The sequence below is a fragment of the Thalassophryne amazonica genome, chromosome 15 (assembly GCF_902500255.1).
Source record: "Thalassophryne amazonica chromosome 15, fThaAma1.1, whole genome shotgun sequence".
NCBI classification, from domain to species: domain Eukaryota; kingdom Metazoa; phylum Chordata; class Actinopteri; order Batrachoidiformes; family Batrachoididae; genus Thalassophryne; species Thalassophryne amazonica.
The window spans coordinates 95,874,511-95,893,512 of NC_047117.1; the positions used below are offsets into that span (position 1 = coordinate 95,874,511).

The 19,002-nt window shown below is 41.8% G+C and overlaps 1 protein-coding gene and 1 long non-coding RNA gene across 2 annotated transcripts in view; one reads left to right on the plus strand and one right to left on the minus strand.

Annotated features, from left to right (window-relative positions):
• pkd1a (polycystic kidney disease 1a) overlaps positions 1–19,002 on the minus strand; it is a 334,259-nt gene that overhangs the window by 55,628 nt on the left and 259,629 nt on the right. The window contains 4 exon segments of the mRNA XM_034188324.1: positions 642–752; positions 6,353–6,479; positions 12,342–12,549; positions 12,624–12,767. Coding sequence (XP_034044215.1) covers positions 642–752; positions 6,353–6,479; positions 12,342–12,549; positions 12,624–12,767 — 590 coding nt within the window.
• Positions 5,956–6,537, plus strand: LOC117526269. The gene is made up of 2 exons (XR_004565246.1): positions 5,956–6,145; positions 6,176–6,537. It is a non-coding gene; the product is annotated as an uncharacterized LOC117526269 (long non-coding RNA).

Below are 19,002 nucleotides of genomic sequence, written 5' to 3' on the forward strand. Positions count from 1 at the left end.
ATAGTGAGTCTCATCTGTTGTTTCTCAGAGTTTTTGATATGTGGGGAGGATTATTTCAAATCAGATCCCGACTTTAAAAACTGTCTGTAAAAGTGATGATTTAGTTGTTGTCCAAACACGAGCACATAATCATGTCCTCCATTGCTCTGGGTATGAGATTTCTTTGTTTATTTTATTTTATTCCTATAGTGTTTTAGAGTTTGGAGCCGAAACTAAGCAGTGCAGCATCTGATTAGTACTTGGATGGGAGACCTCTTCGGAACACCAGCCGCTGTGTGTGTTTCTCCAGGTAATATTGCAGTTGTGTCAGGAAGGGCATCCGGCATAAAAACTTGTGGATCTAGCTGTATCCCCTGTGGCAACCCCAAACAAAATGGAAGCAGCCAAACAGACAACAACAGGTGTGTTAGAGGTTATTTTGACTTTGAGTTTTAGGGACAGAATTTTAGAAATGTAGATATAGTTAAACCAGATTTTTTTCCCCCTAAAATCTGATGTTGCCGAATTTAAGCATGTAAAAGAAACGCCATGTGAGATTCAAACAGAAAAAAGTAAAATGATGTGTTTCACAAACCATATGATGTCACCGCAAACTCAATGAGGACAGACCTCACTTTGTTTCTTTTCTTTTTCAAACGTACCTCGCCATTAAAAAAGAGGAAGGAACTTCCTGTCAGTGAGTTGTCCAAGAAGTCATCGATCTCCACGGATTCCTGGTCCAACTGTGGGGCCACCTGCTCCACAGACACACACTGCTCCACACACACACACACACACACACACACACACGTCAGTGGGCTTAGAATGATCGGAGAATGATTTGTTTGAGCCGCTGCAGTCGGCGTTTCCTTCCACACAGCCTGATCTCACTCAGAAGGACCTGCTGCTTTCTCGTCATTCTAATTCCACGTCTGATGTATTGATGACGATGCACCTGATACAACTGATCATCTTACCGGATAGATTGTAGAACAGTCATCGACATCCAGTTTCGTTGGCATCAATAGCGATGGGTACCACACCTCTATGGACATTACCTCGTGCTTCGGGTTTGTGTTTTTTTCTTTACCTCGTGCAGTTTTGTGTGTGTGTTTTTTTACTGTGTGCTTCAGTTTCATGTGTTTGTTTGTTTTTTACTGTGTGCTTCAGTTTCATGTGTTTTTTTTTACCGTGTGCTTCAGTTTCATGTGTTTGTTTTTTGACCGTGTGCTTCAGTTTCATGTGTTTTGTTTTTTGACCGTGTGCTTCAGTTTCATGTGTTTGTTTGTTTTTTGACCGTGTGCTTCAGTTTCATGTGTTTGTTTTTTTTTTACTGTGTGCTTCAGTTTGTGTGTTTTTTTTTTACTGTGTGCTGCAGTTTGTGTGTTTTTTTTTACTGTGTGCTGCAGTTTTGTGTGTTTTTTTTTAACCGTGTGCTTCAGTTTTGTCTGTGTTTTTTTTTTAACCGTGTGCTTCAGTTTTGTCTGTGTGCTTTTTTAACCGTGTTTCAGTTTCATGTGTTTGTTTTACTGTGTTCTTCAGTTTTGTCTGTGTTTTTTTAACCGTGTTTCAGTTTCATGTGTTTGTTTTACTGTGTTCTTCAGTTTTGTCTGTGTTTTTTTTACTGTGTTCTTCAGTTTTGTGTCTGTTTTTTTTTTACTGTGTTCTTCAGTTTGTGTCTGTGTGTTTTGTAACCGCGCGTTTCTTTGTGTCAGTTTTTTTTTTTTTACCCGTGTTTTCAGTTTCATGTGTTTTGTTTTACTGTGTTCTTCAGTTTTGTCTGGTTTTTTTAACCGTGTGCTTCACTTTTGTCTGGTTTTTTTAACCGTGTGCTTCAGTTTCAGGTGTTTTTTTTTTTTTTTACTGTGTTCTTCAGTTTTGTCTGTGTGTTTTTTTTAACCGTGTGTTTCAGTTTTGTCTGTGTTTTTTTTTTAAACTGTGTTTCAGTTTTGTCTGTGTTTTTTAACCGTGTTTTCAGTTTCATGTTTTTTTTTTTGTTTTGTTTTTTTTACTGTGTTCTTCAGTTTTGTGTCTGTGTTTTTTTAACCGTGTGTTTCAGTTTTCATGTTTTTTTTTTTTTTTACTGTGTTCTTCAGTTTGTGTCTGTGTTTTTTTAACCGTGTTTCAGTTTCATGTTTTTTTTTTTTTTTTTTTTTACTGTGTTCTTCAGTTTCATGTTTGTTTTGTTTTTTTTAACCGTGTGTTTCAGTTTCATGTTTTTTTTTTTTTTTTTTTTTTTACTGTGTTCTTCAGTTTTTGTGTCTGTGTTTTTTTAAACCGTTGTGTTTCAGTTTCATGTTTTTTTTTTTTTTTTTTACTGTGTTCTTCAGTTTTGTGTCTGTTTTTTAACCGTGTGCTTCAGTTTCAGTGTTTTTTTTTTTACCGTGTTCTTCAGTTTTGTCTGTGTTTTTTTTTAACCGCGGTCTTCAGTTTTGTCTGTGTTTTTTTTTAACCGTGTTTCAGTTTCATGTGTTTTTTACTGTGTTCTTCAGTTTTGTCTGTTTTTTTAACCACGTTCTTCAGTTTTGTGTCTGTGTGTTTTTTTTACTGTGTTCTTCAGTTTTGTGTCTGTGTTTTTTTTTACTGTGTTCTTCAGTTTTGTGTCTGTGTGATTTTTTTTACTGTGTTCTTCAGTTTTGTGTCTGTGTTTTTTTTTAACCGTGTGCTTCAGTTTTGTCTGTGTGTTTTTTTTTAACCGTGTGCTTCAGTTTTGTCTGTGTTTTTTTTAACCGTGTGCTTCAGTTTTGTCTGTGTTTTTTTTAACCGTGTTTCAGTTTCATGTGTTTGTTTTACTGTGTTCTTCAGTTTTGTCTGTGTTTTTTAACTGCGTTCTTCAGTTTCATGTGTTTTTTTTTTTACTGTGTTCTTCAGTTTTGTGTCTGTGTTTTTTTAACCGTGTGCTTCACTTTTGTCTGTGTTTTTTTAACCGTGTGCTTCAGTTTCAGGTGTTTTTTTTTTTTTACTGTGTTCCAGTTTTGTCTGTGTGTTTTTTTTAACTGTGTGTTTCAGTTTTGTCTGTGTGTTTTTTTTAACGTGTGTTTCAGTTTTGTCTGTGTGTTTTTTTGACCGTGTGCTTCAGTTTCATGTGTTTGTTTTTTTTACCGTGTGCTTCAGTTTTGTGTGTGTGTGTTTTTTTTACCGTGTGCTTCAGTTTCATGTTTTTTTTTGTTTTTTTTTTACTGTGTGCTTCAGTTTCATGTGTTTGTTTTTTTTTGACCGTGTGCTTCAGTTTCGTGTGTGTGTTTTTTTACCGTGTGCTTCAGTTTCATGTGTTTGTTTTGTTTGACCGTGTGCTTCAGTTTCGTGTGTGTGTTTTTTTACTGTGTGCTTCAGTTTCATGTGTTTGTTTTGTTTGACCGTGTGCTTGTTTTGTGTGTGTGTTTTTTGACCGTGTGCTTCAGTTTCATGTTTGTTTTTTTTTTGACCGTGTGCTTTAGTTTCATGTGTTTTTTTTTTTTTTACCGTGTGCTTCAGTTTCATGTTTTTTTTTTTTTACCGTGTGCTTCAGTTTTGTGTGTTTTTTGACCGTGTGCTTCAGTTTTGTGTGTGTGTTTTGACCGTGTGCTTCAGTTTTGTGTTTGTTTTTTTTGACCGTGTGCTTCAGTTTCATGTGTTTGTTTTTTTTTTTTGATCGTGTGCTTCAGTTTCATGTGTTTGTTTTTTTTTTACCGTGTGCTTCAGTTTCATGTGTTTTGTTTTTTTTTTACTGTGTGCTTCAGTTTGTGTGTTTTTTTTTTACTGTGTGCTGCAGTTTTGTGTTTTTTTTTTAACCGTGTGCTTCAGTTTTGTCTGTGTTTTTTTTTTAACCGTGTGCTTCAGTTTTGTCTGTTTTTTTTTTTTAACCGTGTGCTTCAGTTTTGTCTGTTTTTTTTAACCGTGTGCTTCAGTTTTGTCTGTGTGTTTTTTTTAACCGTGTTTCAGTTTCATGTGTTTGTTTTACTGTGTTCTTCAGTTTTGTCTGTTTTTTTTACTGTGTTCTTCAGTTTTGTGTCTGTTTTTTTTTTTACTGTGTTCTTCAGTTTTGTGTCTGTGTTTTTTTTTAACCGCGTTCTTCAGTTTTGTCTGGTTTTTTTTTTAACCGTGTTTCAGTTTCATGTGTTTTTTTACTGTGTTCTTCAGTTTTGTCTGTTTTTTTTAACCGTGTGCTTCACTTTTGTCTGTGTTTTTTTAACCGTGTGCTTCAGTTTCAGGTGTTTTTTTTTTTTTTTTTACTGTGTTCTTCAGTTTTGTGTCTGTGTGTTTTTTTAACCGTGTGTTTCAGTTTTGTCTGTGTGTTTTTTTTAACGTGTGTTTCAGTTTTGTCTGTGTGTTTTTTTTAACCGTGTGTTTCAGTTTTGTCTGTGTGTTTTTTTTAACGTGTGTTTCAGTTTTGTCTGTGTGTTTTTTTTAACCGTGTGTTTCAGTTTCCTGTTTTTTTTTTTTTTTTTTTTTTTTTTTTTTTTTTACACTGTGTTCTTCAGTTTTGTGTCTGTTTTTTAACCGTGTGTTTCAGTTTCATGTTTTTTTTTTTTTTTTTTTTTTTTTTTTACTGTGTTCTTCAGTTTTGTCTGTGTTTGTTTTTTTAACCGTGTGCTTCAGTTTCAGGTGTTTGTTTTACTGTGTTCTTCAGTTTTGTCTGTTTTTTTTAACCGCGTTCTTCAGTTTTGTGTCTGTGTGATTTTTTTTACTGTGTTCTTCAGTTTTGTGTCTGTGTGATTTTTTTTACTGCGTTCTTCTTAGTTTGTGTCTGTGTTTTTTTAACCGCGTTCTTCAGTTTTGTGTCTGTGTTTTTTTTTTACTGTGTTCTTCAGTTTTGTGTCTGTGTTTTTTTTTAACCGCGTTCTTCAGTTTTGTCTGTTTTTTTTTTTACTGTGTTCTTCAGTTTTGTCTGTGTTTTTTTTTTACTGTGTTCTTCAGTTTTGTGTCTGTTTTTTTTTTTACTGTGTTCTTCAGTTTTGTGTCTGTTTTTTTTTAACCGCGTTCTTCAGTTTTGTCTGTGTTTTTTTTAACCGTGTTTCAGTTTCATGTGTTTGTTTTATTGTGTTCTTCAGTTTTGTCTGTGTTTTTTTAGCCTCGTTCTTCAGTTTTGTGTCTGTTTTTTTTTTTTTTACTATGTGCTTCAGTTTTGTCTGTGTTTTTTTTTAACCGTGTGCTTCAGTTTTGTCTGTGTTTTTTTTTAACCGTGTGCTTCACTTTTGTCTGTTTTTTTTTAACCGTGTGCTTCACTTTTGTCTGTTTTTTTTTAACCGTGTGCTTCACTTTTGTCTGTTTTTTTTTTAACCGTGTGCTTCACTTTTGTCTGTGTTTTTTTTTTTAACCGTGTGCTTCAGTTTTGTCTGTGTTTTTTTAACCGTGTGCTTCAGTTTCAGGTGTTTGATTGTTTTTTTTTTTTACTGTGTTCTTCAGTTTTGTGTCTGTTTTTTTTTAACCGTGTGCTTCAGTTTTGTCTGTGTTTTTTTAACCGTGTGCTTCACTTTTGTCTGTTTTTTTTAACCGTGTGTTTCAGTTTTGTCTGTCTTTTTTTTTTTTAACCGTGTGCTTCACTTTTGTCTGTGTTTTTTTTAACCGTGTGTTTCAGTTTCATTTTTTTTTTTTTTTAACTGTGTTCTTCAGTTTTGTGTCTGTTTTTTTAACCGTGTGCTTCAGTTTCAGGTGTTTCATTGTTTTTTTTTTAACCGTGTTCTTCAGTTTTGTGTCTGTTTTTTTTTTTAAACCGTGTGCTTCACTTTTGTCTTTTTTTTTTTAACCGTGTGCTTCACTTTTGTCTGTGTTTTTTTTAACCGTGTGCTTCACTTTTGTCTGTCTTTTTTTTTTTAACCGTGTGCTTCACTTTTGTCTGTCTTTTTTTTTTAACCGTGTGCTTCACTTTTGTCTGTGTATTTTTTAACCGTGTGCTTCAATTTTGTCTGTCTTTTTTTTTTAACCGTGTGCTTCAGTTTTGTCTGTGTATTTTTTAACCGTGTGCTTCACTTTTGTCTGTGTTTTTTTTAACCGTGTGTTTCAGTTTTGTCTGTCTTTTTTTAACCGTGTGCTTCAGTTTTGTCTGTTTGTTTTTTAACCGTGTGCTTCACTTTTGTCTGTTTGTTTTTTAACCGTGTGCTTCACTTTTGTCTGTGTGTTTTTTAACCGTGTGCTTCAGTTTCAGGTGTTTGATTATTTTTTTACTGTGTGCTTCAGTTTTGTCTGTGTTTTTTTTAACCGTGTGTTTCAGTTTCAGGTGTTTTTTTTTTTTTTTTACTGTGTTCTTCAGTTTTGTGTCTGTGGTTTTCTTTAACCGGTGCTTCAGTTTTGTCTGTGTGGTTTTTTAACTGTGTGCTTCATTTCATTTTACCTTGTGCATCGTTTTGTTTTGTTGTTTTATATCTCGTGCTTCGGTTTCGTCTAGTTTGCTTACCTTGCTGCGGCTCATCCTTAAGAGTGTGAAGACTAGCAGGTACAAAGGGTAAACAACCAAGCAGCTGACTAATCCTGCTGCTACCGTCTCTCCGTTTACAGCAGAAAACTGTGACACGGGTCTCAGGCTGCAACAAAGGATGACAACACGTAAAGATAAACAAGGACCACTTCAAAAGAGAGGAGGAGAAACTTCAGTCAACTTCTATATCCAGATTTCTGGGCAGTCTTCACAAAACTCAGTGAGCAAATGATCTTCCCCATCAACACGCGAGTCCTGGTGTCGCTGACTGAACAGTCCCCCTAAAAATGGGTCAGCCCTGCCTTCACTGTACATGTCATTTGGGACCACAGCAGCTCGTCTGAGTCTGACTCTCTGAGTCAGAGGCTCTTCACCCAAAGCGATTAAAAGGATCATTGTGATTATTAACATCAGATGACAAATTAAAACCTCTTAAATCATTCTAAGGTCAGTTTTAAGCAGAAAAGAGGTGATAATTGGCGAGTCACTGCTGACGCTCTGAAATGATGTCGGTGCACTCTGATCACTCCCACGTCTTTTATTCTGAAATAATGCTGAATTTATGTGGAAATGATTGCTGTATAAAAGCTTCAGATATCTGTCGCTGAGACAGATGATGACTGGAGGCAGTTTGAAGAAGAAATGAGGTGATAATCAGTGAAACGCTGCTGATGCTCCGAAGTGATGCATGCACAGTGAAGGCAGGGGACCGTTTGGTCGGACACCGGGACACACACAGACTGTACAGGAAGTCACTGAAATCCTGAACATTTTAAAAGGGACCTCTTGTACATTCTTTGGTAAAACAGTATCATTCTAAGTGTTAAATAAAATTAATATTTACAATTATTTTAAAATTAGAAGACAATAGAATAGAATGCTTTTTATTGTCATTATACACAAGGTACAACGAAATTAAAAGACAACTCTCATAGTGCGAAGGTGTAAAAGTAAATATATAAAGACAAATAAGAATATGTACATTTACAAAGGAGCCAGTGGTATATAAATAGAAGTTTGTACTATTCATTGCATTCACCCGGGCACGTCCCATCGGAAGGAGGCCCCGGGGAAGACCCAGGACACGCTGGAGGGACTACATTTCTCGGCTGGCCTGGGAACACCTTGGGGTTCCCCCGGAGGAGCTGGGGAAGGTGTGTGTAGATTGGGAGGTCTGGGCGGCTTTGCTTGAGCTGCTGCCCCCGCGACCCGACTCCGGATAAAGCGGAAGAAAATGGATGGATGGATGGATGGATGAACATGCAGACTGTAGGCTAATGTGCATTCAATACCCATATTGCACTTGGGTAGAACATGTTGTGAGTCTGGATATGCGGGCCTTGATGGACCGTACCTCTTTCCTGAGGGCAGCAGTGAGAACAGGCTGTTCCCGGGTGCCATCCAAGCTGATGCTTCTGGCCCTGCGCAGACATCTGGTGTTATAGATGTCTGACAGAGAGGACAGCTGTGCTCCTATGATGTTTCTGTGCTTCCTGACTTCCTGACTCTCTCCAGAGCCTTCTTGTCAGCCTGAGAGCAGCTCCTGTACCACACCAAGATGTTGTTGGTGAGGACGCTCTCTATAGAACACCTACAGAAGGACAGCAGCAGTTCCTGGGACAGGTTGACCTTCCTCAGTGACCTTAAAAAGTACAGACGCTGCTGTGCTTTTTTACAAGGGCATTGGTGTTGGTGTCCCATGTCAGGTCCGGAGAAATGTATGTTCCCAGGAACTTGAAGTCATTGACCCTCTCTACAGTGTCTCCCTGAATGAGAAGAGGGGGGTCCTCCCTCTTCTGCCTAAAATCTAGCACCAACTCCTTTGTCTTTGAGGAGTTGCCAGGTTATTTAGGGAGCACCAAGTAGTGAGGTTCAGGACCTCCTCTCTGTAGGCCGTCTCACTGTTGTTATGAATCAGCCCAACCACAGTAGTGTCATCCGCAAATTTGACAAAGATGTTGCTGCTGTGGGTTGGTGCACAGTCATGGTGTACAAAGTGTACAGCATGGGGCTGAGGACACAGCCCTGAGGGGCCCCAGTGCTCACTGTCAGCACTGAGGAGTGGTGGGACCCCATCCTGACTGACTGCAGACAGTTGGTGAGAAAGTCTCTGATCCATCTGCATTTTGTATTAATAATTATTGGGCTATACAAATTCACTAAAAATGAAGCGCCACTAGAGGTGCTGTAGTGTGACGACAGTGTGTGGGGTCATGTGTTTATATACAGCTGGAAGCCAGAAGCTCTGCCCCTCTCTCACTTATTACACGGACGGCAAACAGAGTAACATTTTTTACATTTTATTGTTGGTGGATCATGGGATGTATTTTTACTGTGCAAGAGGCGACTGATGGCTGTGATAAACGCTGACGTCACGTGAATGAGTGAGGCACAGCTGTGACTCTTCAACTTTGAAAGAAAATTTTCTTGTGGAACAAAATGCTGACATTCTCTGGTTCAGGCTGAAAAGACAGAGGGACTTCTCTTAAAATGCTACGTTTCTTCAGTCACGACAAGGAACCACTTTCAGATGTCGTCGTCCAAACTCAGTTATGTGGATACATTTTCATCAGGCTGTGATGACGAATCCGACTGAAATGGCGTAAGAGCTAAGATTAAGACTTTATATCATGTCTTCAGCTAGACTGATAAATAAAAAGAATTAAATATGGGCACATTAAGGTGGGAGCTTGGTCCCCCATGCATACGTCACAAATGTTTAACCAATCAGATGTGTTCTATAGTTTTTATTTTATCTAATATAAAGCTGACCACGTGTGTGTGTGTATTCACTATGCACAGCCACAGTAATTAAGCAATCGACACCTAACTTGCTATGGTGACTGGGCACCAAGGGGGAGGTCACTGGGGCCCTTAGGTTGAAAGCGTACGCGTGCAAACACACACCACACACACACACACACACACACACACCCACCCACACACACACACACACACACACCACACCACACACACCACACACACACACACACCACGGTCAGCCTTATATATTAGATCATGACCAGCTCACTGGAGCCCTTATTTTTGCAGTTCATGTGGTTCTCAGGTCAGGTAGCAGCATCACACTTTACTTACTACGTAGTAGCGGCTGGTGAGGGTGGACTTTAATTCCAATCCCAACGGGCCAGCACGCACCGCGTACAAGTTAAGGCGCGCATTTTTTCAATTAAAATGTACCTGCTGTGTGCCAGAGCATTGCAGTGACATGACCTGCTGTCACCTTTTATCATCATTCACTTGAGTCTCATAAATGTCACATAAATGCTCTGTGAAATTTAATGATGACAACTACACACAATGCAATGCAACTTGCTACATCTTAACTACAGGAATATGAAACATACAATGACATGGATAAAATCCAGCTCTATTACCCGAGCATAAACGCTTACTCAGCTTGTAGATTTATTAATTAGCAAAAACATTGGAAATACATGTTTTTAGTATGTCTGATAAGATAAAATAAGAATTATTTTTAAGCTAGCCCTTCTTTAATGACAGCAACGTCTGCAAAGTCAAGGTCAGTAAATCTTTCCTCACTAGCAAAAGCACCTGAATCCCTGGTTTGAACAACCTGACTCAATATCCAGTCCATGCAAGTAGTGATCAGTATAGAAGCCAGAACACATCCCTGTGGGACACCAGAATTCACTGGGGAAACATCAGACTCCATAGTTTCAAGCAGCTGACAGTCCCTGTGTATTGGCTGGCTACGATGTCCAGAAATCTATTGGAGAAATGTTCAAGATGTTCCAAAGAGCAGCCTGCTCAAGTGATCGTACACCAGTAGCAGCGGCACACTCCATATGACAAGTAGCAGAAGAGGAAAAAACAATAACCTTAGCGGGTGCAGATGGTAAGCCACATACAATGTGGCAATTTAGACCGGATAGGATCTGAGAGTACAGCTAGTGTTGAGAGTCCAAACATCTCAGGGAGGTTCTGTGAGCCCCGCTGTCAGCGTGTGTGCTCGAGGGGTCAGTAAGGTCAGGCCATAATCTTGTGAGGTGCCTTGAGGCGACTTATGCTGTTTCTGAAATGACTGGTGCATTAGCCACCAGCAACCTGGCACCAAAGATATCCAACAAGACTATCATATATATACCTGCTCCAAGTAGCTGACCACAAGGTCAACGCTGCAGGATCATCCACCAGGACTGGACTTTCACTTGCCATGACTGCATTGAGGTGTGCGGAGAAACACAATGCTTTGACTCCTCTGGAAGCAGGAGGAGGCACAGTAGACCACTGGTGGAATGAAAGCTGACAGCAGCAGCTAAAGTCACCACTCAATGCCAACATCACCCCAGCCTAGGAACAACACTGGGGTGCAATACCTCAGTCTTCAAATGTGGTTTCCCAGAGTCAAGTGCTACATCATGCCCAAAGGAACACACCACATGGACAAAATGTGGAGGCTGATGTTCCCTCACAATGTCAGTGAGTTTTCTTATGGTGCGTTTACACATAGGCAAGACGCATTATGAATGTCATATTCGCATCATTCTTGGCACATTCCTGACATTCTTAACGAGACTTAACACATCTGAATAGGGTTCTTAATAGTGCGTGATGTTCGTGGAGCATGTTTCTGGCTGTCAAAAAATCTTCCACGAAGTATCATGCACCACCCTAATTTTGTCTCATGTCATAGAAGTCGCAACTGAGTGTGTTGATCCTTCTTGATTAGTGATGATCCTTAATAGAGCGTGACTGTTCTTCTCTGTGTGCACAGTTAAACCCTGCTGCACCACATTCAGCTTCATTGCTGCAGTATGCTGAAGGACAGTGACGCCAAGTCAGCTAAAGTCTCGTTCCAATGCTCCTTAGCGCGCTCCTGCAGGTGTTCCACCTGCTGCTGTGCCTGATGTTTGGGGAAACGAGCGAGACGAGGGCCGTGTGGAGCCACACATCTAGTTCTCTCTGTCTCCTCCTCCTCTCTGCACCACTCCATGGCACAGAGCCCAACTAAGCATGCAGTCACAAAGTTCTGCTGCTGTGGCTGTTGAGGAAAAACTAGAGTGATCTGAACTGTTCACCAGCTGACAGTTGGATGAATATGGGTGTGTGTGTGGAGACAATTCGCCTCATTCACAACATGACAGAACTTAACGATGCGCTGTTATGTGCAACAGCGCACAACAACGCGGAACACTTGACCGTGTGTAATGGTTCCTGATAATTCTCCAGCAACACGTGCCATTAATCGTAATGTGTGGTAACAGGTTGCAGCAGTTCCTGAGGACACCTGACGCCTCTGCCCCGAATCATCACATTCGTGATCAGCGGCCAAGAATGTGTACCTCGTGGCATTCGTGACTTGTCGTTATGTGAATACGCACCTTTATCAGAGTCTCACTTGACCCAATGTCATTCCAGCAGGACTCAAAGTTTCTCCAAAGAGACCTTCATCCCCTTTGGTCACTGGTTAGATTTCAAGTCTGATGACTATACTGTAAGACAGGAAGCACCAGGACCCGAAAGACTTGCACCTCAACACCTCTGTCCACAGACCCACATCCACCATACAACAGAACCACCTGGAAGCCTGGACAGTAAGAACCCAGGCCAACAATGAGTCCACCTTCCTACGGTGACCATCTACTGGTGCAGCCATGTTACACGTGGGTGTGTCCTCATAACAGACCGACTTCCTGTTCCAATGTTTGCAAACATGATGAAGCTGTTCTAATGACGCTAACATTATTTATACAACAGTAGTTTAAAATTTCCATATTCAGTGTAGAATAATTGAAAAATATTAAGATAATTCATTAAAAGCTGATGTTTTCAACAGCGCACATTATGTCCACTCAAGAACAGAAGCAGAGAAACATTTTGACGTCTTCACTTAAATCTGAAGACCTGAAGATGAAACCGTTTTGCTCTTTCAGTGTTTTATTTCAAAGCTTGTTAGATAGTTTGAGTCTGGAGCAGATGGACACACCTGTACCGCCGGTCCACCACCACGCTGTACCACAGTGTGTTGGCCAATAGAAAGAGCTGCAGCAACAGAGCACAGCATGTCGCCCTCGCAGCGGGTGAAGGGCTGCGGGCCGGGCGCTCCCATAGCGACAGCCACAGGTGACTCTCGCACACGGCCCTCTGAAGCTCACTCTGCAACAGGCGGGGTAAGACGAGAAGCTCTGCCTCTTCTGATGAAAACAGGAAAGAGCAGACTGAGTGCACAGCGATGAAGCGTCACTTCCTGTTTGCTGGGCTCTCGTACCTGAAGCCTCAACTTCAATCTCCACCTGCCCACCAGTTCTCTCGTTGTCCACTGACAGCCACTCCCCAAGCTGAAAGTAGTAGCTGCTTCCTGTCTGCAGGTCTTTGACGAGGACGTACTGTAACATCCAGGCAGGAGACAGACCTGAAAACGGGACGCAGAATCAGTGTGGGTCAGGAACTGACTGACTCAAGTCTCCGTGGTTCATTGTTTTCCTTTTGTTTTGTTTTTTTAGTTACACATCATAACTCTTAAGGGGAGTGGCCATCACACTGACAGGGTTTTATCGACTGTCAATGTAAAACAGGAAATGGACAGCGGGCGCGGCAGTGCGCCGGCTTCATGTAGAACAGACACACAGTCCTCTGAGTGGTTTTACACACCAACATTAACTGATCACATGGAAGACAATTAAGAAAAAACAGCATTGTTCTCCAAAATCCTCTGTGCCATTAAAGAGATAATATGCTAATTAGTAAAATACCATTTCAAAAAGAAGCCCTTCAAAAGGGGAAGAGCAGCGTGTGTTCATATGAAACAGTTCCTTCTTATCTGTTTTGGGGATATTACGGCCTCGGGGCGTCTCCTGACAAACTGAAACAAGCCGTCCAGTGCTTCTTTGAATTTCATGGACATTACTTCAAAATACTGAGTCTTTTATGTAAGTACTTGTTTGTTGTTGTTAAACAAATAATGGTGTCATTTGAACTGAGTGCAGATTACTGGATATCTGATTTGTTTCGGTGTGTGTAAGTAACGCCTGTTTCTTACACACACCAACGTATGATTGCTTAAAGACTACGTTAATTTCACACGACTACAGACACTCAAACCAACACCACACACACACACACACACACACACACACCACACACACACACACACACACACACACACACACACACACACACACACCACACACACACACACACACACACACACACACACAAACTAATTACGTGGCCCACTGACTAAAAGCAGCTCGGGACCTGTTCAGATCCATAAACCCGTCACACTAGAGCCCAAATGAGCTCGAATCCTGTCCAGAATGAAAATTCAACCCACATTCAGGAAGTGTCGAGGTGTAGTTACAAACTTCGGACATTATTCTGGCCACAGTCTAAACATCCGGGCACAGTCATGAGGCTACCCGAATGTTTTGCTCATATCCAAAACAATCATGGTGCAGTCGAAGTGGAAAAACAATTGAACGGCGGTCAATGTGCCGTCTGACTGCATTCTAAATATTTTCAAGGCCTCAAAACAGCATTGGGACCAGTTTGAGCTCGCTTGACAGACATTCGCCACGGTCAGGCATGTCAAATCCTGCTGGCATGTCCAGAATGCAGCACAGATGAGTCGTACGTGCATCTCCACTGGATCCCGTTTGGGGTTTGCAAAGGAGATACATTTATGTTCAATGTCTGTGGCACACATTCATCTTGCAAAGTTCATGATGAATCAAACCAAAAGCACCGTGTGTCCCTGTGAGTCAATGTGTCCCACTGCCACGGGGCGCCGCGCACACATCTGAACGGGGTGTTATATCTAATGAACCTTAGGGTTCTGTCCCACTGGCGTTTAGGAGGATTTGCACATGAAATGAGGAGACAAAAGCTGAGCATCTGCAACAAAGGTGGGCGGAAATGACAAATGTCCTGGGGTGGATCAGCGAATACATGAGGAAGAAAAGCAGATATAACAGGGAACAGAAGCGAAGGTGACCGCGGAGGCGCCCCCATGAGGGGCACAGCGGCTGTGAAGCACTCGCTTCATCCGTGCCCACTCTGTCTGCATGCGCGACATAACATTTGTGACTGTGATGTGGCCGTGCTGGGCACGTGTCATATCTGTTTTGCACGCTGTCCCGGTCCGCCGCCAAGCCACGCCAACCCGTCGGTTGCGGATATCAGCGGATGACAGGGGATATGCGGCGCGTTGGTTGTGTATGTCCTGCGTATGTCTTCAGTATGTGTTCAGGCAGTGATGCGGATCTCATCTGCAGCCAGGATTTTTGAGCGACTCAAAAATCCTGGCTGCGGACATGCGTGCCTCTGCGGATGATCACAGACGTGTTCGGATGGCGGCCGACTCATACAGGAATGTTACACTTATTGCGGTTGTCTGGCGGATGCGGGCCACTTTTGTGCGCATTCCATCCGCAAATCCTCCTAACGCCAGTGGGACAGGGCCCTTAGATCACAGATATACTGTCAGGCCTTCTCATGGGTTCATCATTATGTGAATTACGATGATCATCATAGCTGTAACATCACGTGTAGCTGCCCCAAGGTGAGTTACAGTGTTTCAGAGACTCTGCGTGGTGCACCACAGCGCAGCTGACCGGGTGTCACAGCTGTAAAACACATATCGTGACATGTACACCATCTACCTCTGTACAAGCCATGGCGATGCGTCTATGTTGGCATGAACATAAAGAAAAACAAAAACTCACCTTTGGAACACCTCCAGCCGCATCTCACGGCACAAAGTGAACACCAGCCACGGTGTGCCATGTGACGAAATCAGTGTCATCCTGTGACTAATGAAAATCCTAAATTCAGTATCTCAGAAAATGAGAATATTACTTAAGACCAATAGAAAAAAGGATTTTTATAAATGTCGGCCACCTGAACAGTATGATCATGTCCAGCACTCAATATGTAGTCAGGGCTCCTTTTGCCTGAATTCCTGCAGCACTGCGGCATGGCACGGAGTCGATCAGTCTGTGGCACTGCTCAGGTGGTACAAGAGCCCAGGCTGCTCTGATGGTGGCCTTCAGCTCTTCTGCATTGTTGGGTCTGGCATGTGGCATCCTCCTCTTCACAATACCCCATAGATTTTCTACGGGGTTAAAGGTCAGGTGAGTTTGCTGGCCAATTAAGTAGAGCAATACCATGGTCCTTAAACCAGGTACTGGTAGCTTTGGCACTGTGTGCAGGTGCCAAGTCCTGTAGGAAAATGAAATCTGCATCTCCACAAAGTTGGTCAGCAGCATGAAGCATGAAGTGCTCTACAACTTCCTGGTAGACGGCCACATTGACCTTGGACCTCAGAAAACACAGTGGACCGACACCAGCAGATGACACGGCACCCAAACCATCACTGACTGTGGAAACTTTACACTGGACCTCAAGTAACGTGGATTCTGTGCCTCTTCTCTCTTCCTCCAGACTCTGGGACCTTGAGTTCCAAAGGAAATGATCAGAGAACATAACTTTGGAGCACTCAGCAGCAGTCCAGAGTCCTTTATGTCTTTAGTCCAGACAAGACGTCCAGTCAGCAGTCTGCCCCATGACTGTGTAGCCCACAGAACCAGACTGAGAGACCAGTTAAAGACCTTTGCAGGTGTTTGGAGTTAATCAGCTGATTAGAGTCTGACACCAGGTGTCTTCAATATTCAACCTTTTCACAAGATTCTCATTTTCTGAGATACTGAATTTGGGGTTTTCATTAGTTGTCAGTTATAATTATCAAAATTAAAAGAAATAAACACAGAATGGAATTACTGAAAAAAAAATCAACTTTTTCATGATATTCTAATTATGTGACCAGGACCTGTAGATATCCCATATGACACGCCGTCCTGTGGTGCAACGAGCACCATCCAGCCAGACAGCAGGATGCACAGCCGCACTGTGAGCCTGGAACTGTCAGGTCACCCCGCTGCCACGGTGCAGCTTATGAAGTTTGATCGTACAGTGCAGGTCATGTGTGGGACACAGTGTTCATTCTGACGGCACAGTGTCCTGCTGACCTATCAATCATTCAATCAATCAACATTTATTTATAAAGCACATTACCTTATTGTGGTGGAGGGTGGACTTTTTTCTGGTTCCGGAGCACAGCGTGTTCTGCTGTATCTGTTAGCTGTTTGAACTGAGCTGTTTGAGTTCTTTGAATTAACAGTCTTTTTCAAGACTTTTTTACTTTTTTTTACTTTTTCACCGTGCTCCAACGCCTAAAGAAGACCTCTAACGGTCGAAGCATCGCCACGGAGCTCTTTTATCAGCTAACCTTCATCAGCGTTGGCAAGCTAACTAGCTTGCTAACGCTTTCGTTTTTATTTTTATTTTAGCACTGTTGCTGTGTCTGTGCTGCTCCACAGCCTGCCAGTGGATTTTTATTTTATTTTAGCACTGTTGTCGTGCGTTACCTGTGCTGCTCCACAGCCTGTCCAGTGGATTTTTATTTTATTTTTTAGCACTGTTGTCGTGCGTTACCTGTGCTCCACAGCCTGTCCAGTGGATTTTTATTTTATTTTTTACACTGTTGTCGTGCGTTACCTGTGCTGCTCCACAGCCTGTCCAGTGGATTTTTATTTTATTTTTTACACTGTTGTCGTGCGTTACCTGTGCTGCTCCACAGCCTGTCCAGTGGATTTTTATTTTATTTTTTACACTGTTGTCGTGTGTTACCTGTGCTGCTCCACAGCCTGTTCAGTGGATTTTTTTTTTTTTTTGCACTGTTGTCGTGCGTTACCTGTGCTGCTCCACAGCCTGTCCAGTGGATTTTTATTTTATTTTTACACTGTTGTCGTGCGTTACCTGTGCTGCTCCACAGCCTGTCCAGTGGATTTTTATTTTATTTTTACACTGTTGTCGTGTGTTACCTGTGCTGCTCCACAGCCTGTCCAGTGGATTTTTATTTTATTTTTAGCACTGTTGTCGTGCGTTACCTGTGCTGCTCCACAGCCTGTCCAGTGGATTTTTATTTTTTTTTACACTGTTGTCGTGCGTTACCTGTGCTGCTCCACAGCCTGTCCAGTGGATTTTTATTTTATTTTTACACTGTTGTCGTGCGTTACCTGTGCTGCTCCACAGCCTGTCCAGTGGATTTTTATTTTATTTTTTACACTGTTGTCGTGCGTTACCTGTGCTGCTCCACAGCCTGTCCAGTGGATTTTTATTTTATTTTTTACACTGTTGTCGTGCGTTACCTGTGCTGCTCCACAGCCTGTCCAGTGGATTTTTATTTTATTTTTTACACTGTTGTCGTGTGTTACCTGTGCTGCTCCACAGCCTGTCCAGTGGATTTTTATTTATTTTTAGCACTGTTGTCGGCGTTGCCTGTGCTGCTCCACAGCCTGTCCAGTGGATTTTATTTTATTTTTTATACCACTGTTGTCGTGTGTTACCTGTGCTGCTCCACAGCCTGTCCAGTGGATTTTTATTTTATTTTTAGCACTGTTGTCGTGCGTTGCCTGTGCTGCTCCACAGCCTGTCCAGTGGATTTTTATTTATTTTTAGCACTGTTGGCGTGCGTTACCTGTGCTGCTCCACACGCCTGTCCATTGGATTTTTATTTTATTTTTTACCACTGTTGTCGTGTGTTACCTGTGCTGCTCCACAGCCTGTCCAGTGGATTTTTTATTTTATTTTTAGCACTGTTTGTCGTGCGTTACCTGTGCTGCTCCACAGCCTGTCCAGTGGGATTTTTATTTTATTTTTACCACTGTTGTCGTGCGTTGCCTGTGCTGCTCCACAGCCTGTCCAGTGGATTTTTATTTTATTTTTCACTGTTGTCGTGCGTTACCTGTGCTGCTCCACAGCCTGTCCAGTGGATTTTTTTTTATTTTTTACCACTGTTGTCGTGCGTTACCTGTGCTGCTCCACAGCCTGTCCAGTGGATTTTTATTTTATTTTTTACCACTGTTGTCGTGCGTTACCTGTGCTGCTCCACAGCCTGTCCAGTGGATTTTTATTTTATTTTTACACTGTTGTCGTGCGTTACCTGTGCTGCTCCACAGCCTGTCCAGTGGATTTTTATTTTATTTTTTACCACTGTTGTCGTGCGTTACCTGTGCTGCTCCACAGCCTGTCCAGTGGATTTTTATTTTATTTTTTACACTGTTGTCGTGCGTTACCTGTGCTGCTCCACCCTGTCCAGTGGATTTTTTTTTTTTTTTGCACTGTTGTCGTGTGTTACCTGTGCTGCTCCACAGCCTGTCCAGTGGATTTTATTTTATTTTTTACACTGTTGTCGTGTGTTACCTGTGCTGCTCCACAGCCTGTCCAGTGGATTTTTATTTTATTTTTTACACTGTTGTCGTGTGTTACCTGTGCTGCTCCACAGCCTGTCCAGTGGATTTTTATTTTATTTTTACACTGTTGTCGTGTGTTACCTGTGCTGCTCCACAGCCTGTCCAGTGGTTTTTATTTTATTTTATTTTACACTGTTGTCGTGTGTTACCTGTGCTGCTCCACAGCCTGTCCAGTGGATTTTTTTTTTTTTGCACTGTTGTCGTGCGTTACCTGTGCTGCTCCACAGCCTGTCAGTGGATTTTTTTTTTTTTTTCACTGTTGTCGTGTTACCTGTGCTGCTCCACAGCCTGTCCAGTGGATTTTATTTTATTTTTTTTTATTTTTATTTATTTATT